The sequence below is a fragment of the Penaeus monodon genome, chromosome 31, assembly GCF_015228065.2.
Source record: "Penaeus monodon isolate SGIC_2016 chromosome 31, NSTDA_Pmon_1, whole genome shotgun sequence".
NCBI lineage: Eukaryota > Metazoa > Arthropoda > Malacostraca > Decapoda > Penaeidae > Penaeus > Penaeus monodon.
This window is the reverse complement of record NC_051416.1, coordinates 28293911-28295045: the sequence shown is the minus strand read 5'-3', so window position 1 is coordinate 28295045 and position 1135 is coordinate 28293911. Positions and strand designations below refer to the sequence as shown.

The window sequence follows — 1135 nt, the reverse complement described above, 5'->3', positions numbered from 1 at the left end:
CTGCTATGATTAGACTATTAAAATACTGAATTAGTGTACCTGATAACAGTTGGAGGTTTGGAGATAACAGCCGGGACGAAAGGGAGCAGCAGCCACTGGTGCCCCATGCAGTTGTTGTGACTGTAACATGCCAGGTGGAGGAGGAGGTGGGGGGTGAGGCCCTCGAAGGGGTGGGCCAGGTGGCCCATGTGGAGGGCCTTGAGGAGGGCCCCTGGGAGCCTGGAGGCCCAAATGTCTGGGGAGAGGGCCCAGAGGAGCCTGGCGGCAAGTGTGAGCCATGAGAAACAGGGGGACCAGGGGGAATCATGGGCCCCATGCCTGGGGGTCCAGAGGGTACATGACCAGCTGGTCCTGGAGGTCGAGGAGGACCAGGATTAGGAGGACCATGACCTGGAGGGCCAGGTGGGCCTCCTGGTGGGCCATAGCTGTGTGGTCCTGGTGGACCTGGGTGCCCAGGGTGGCCAGGTGGCCCTGGAGGCCTCATATAACCAGGAGGGCCACCACCCATCATGTGACCCATCTGATGCCCATCATTCATCATATCTGAAATCAAAATGAATATCATCAATAATTATGGTCCTTAAGATAACTTAACTGTACTTCTACTACTTGTATCATTATTATTATTTCTATTAACATTATCATGATTAACATACTTATTATCATTGCAAAAAAATTATCAATAAACAATATTGACTATTACTTCCATCAATGGCATCATGTCTACTAAAATAGGGGATTTACATGACTTAGGTCTCTTATAACTTAATCAAAATTCACATGTCCAAATGGCCCCTGCTCTAACAGATTTCCCTGACTAGCATTATCATTATCACTACTACCATTAGTATAAGAATCATAATATAGTTCTGATGCTCATTACTGTCAAGATCATAAATATAATAAACTATCACTATAACTAATACATGCTTTTCTCAAAACCAGGATAGCTATATTAAAATTCTATCATTACAAAGCTGGGGACACACCACAGTTAACAAGACTCACTATTATGCACATGTTGTCGGTTGAGTTGTGGGGGAATGAAGCCAGGGGGAGGAGGGGGAGGCGGCCGTGACTGCTGTTGCTGAGGCATGCCGCTGTTACCACCCGGCATCTGTGGACCAATGTACCC

The 1135-nt window shown here is 47.3% G+C and overlaps 1 protein-coding gene across 1 annotated transcript in view; it reads right to left on the bottom strand.

Annotated features, from left to right (window-relative positions):
- The window catches only part of LOC119592946 (RNA-binding protein 42-like), a gene marked incomplete in the record, with an annotated part of 51935 nt that overhangs the window by 46741 nt on the left and 4059 nt on the right, over positions 1 to 1135 (bottom strand). The window contains 2 exon segments of the mRNA XM_037941837.1: positions 27 to 543; positions 1009 to 1135. Coding sequence (XP_037797765.1) covers positions 27 to 543; positions 1009 to 1135 — 644 coding nt within the window.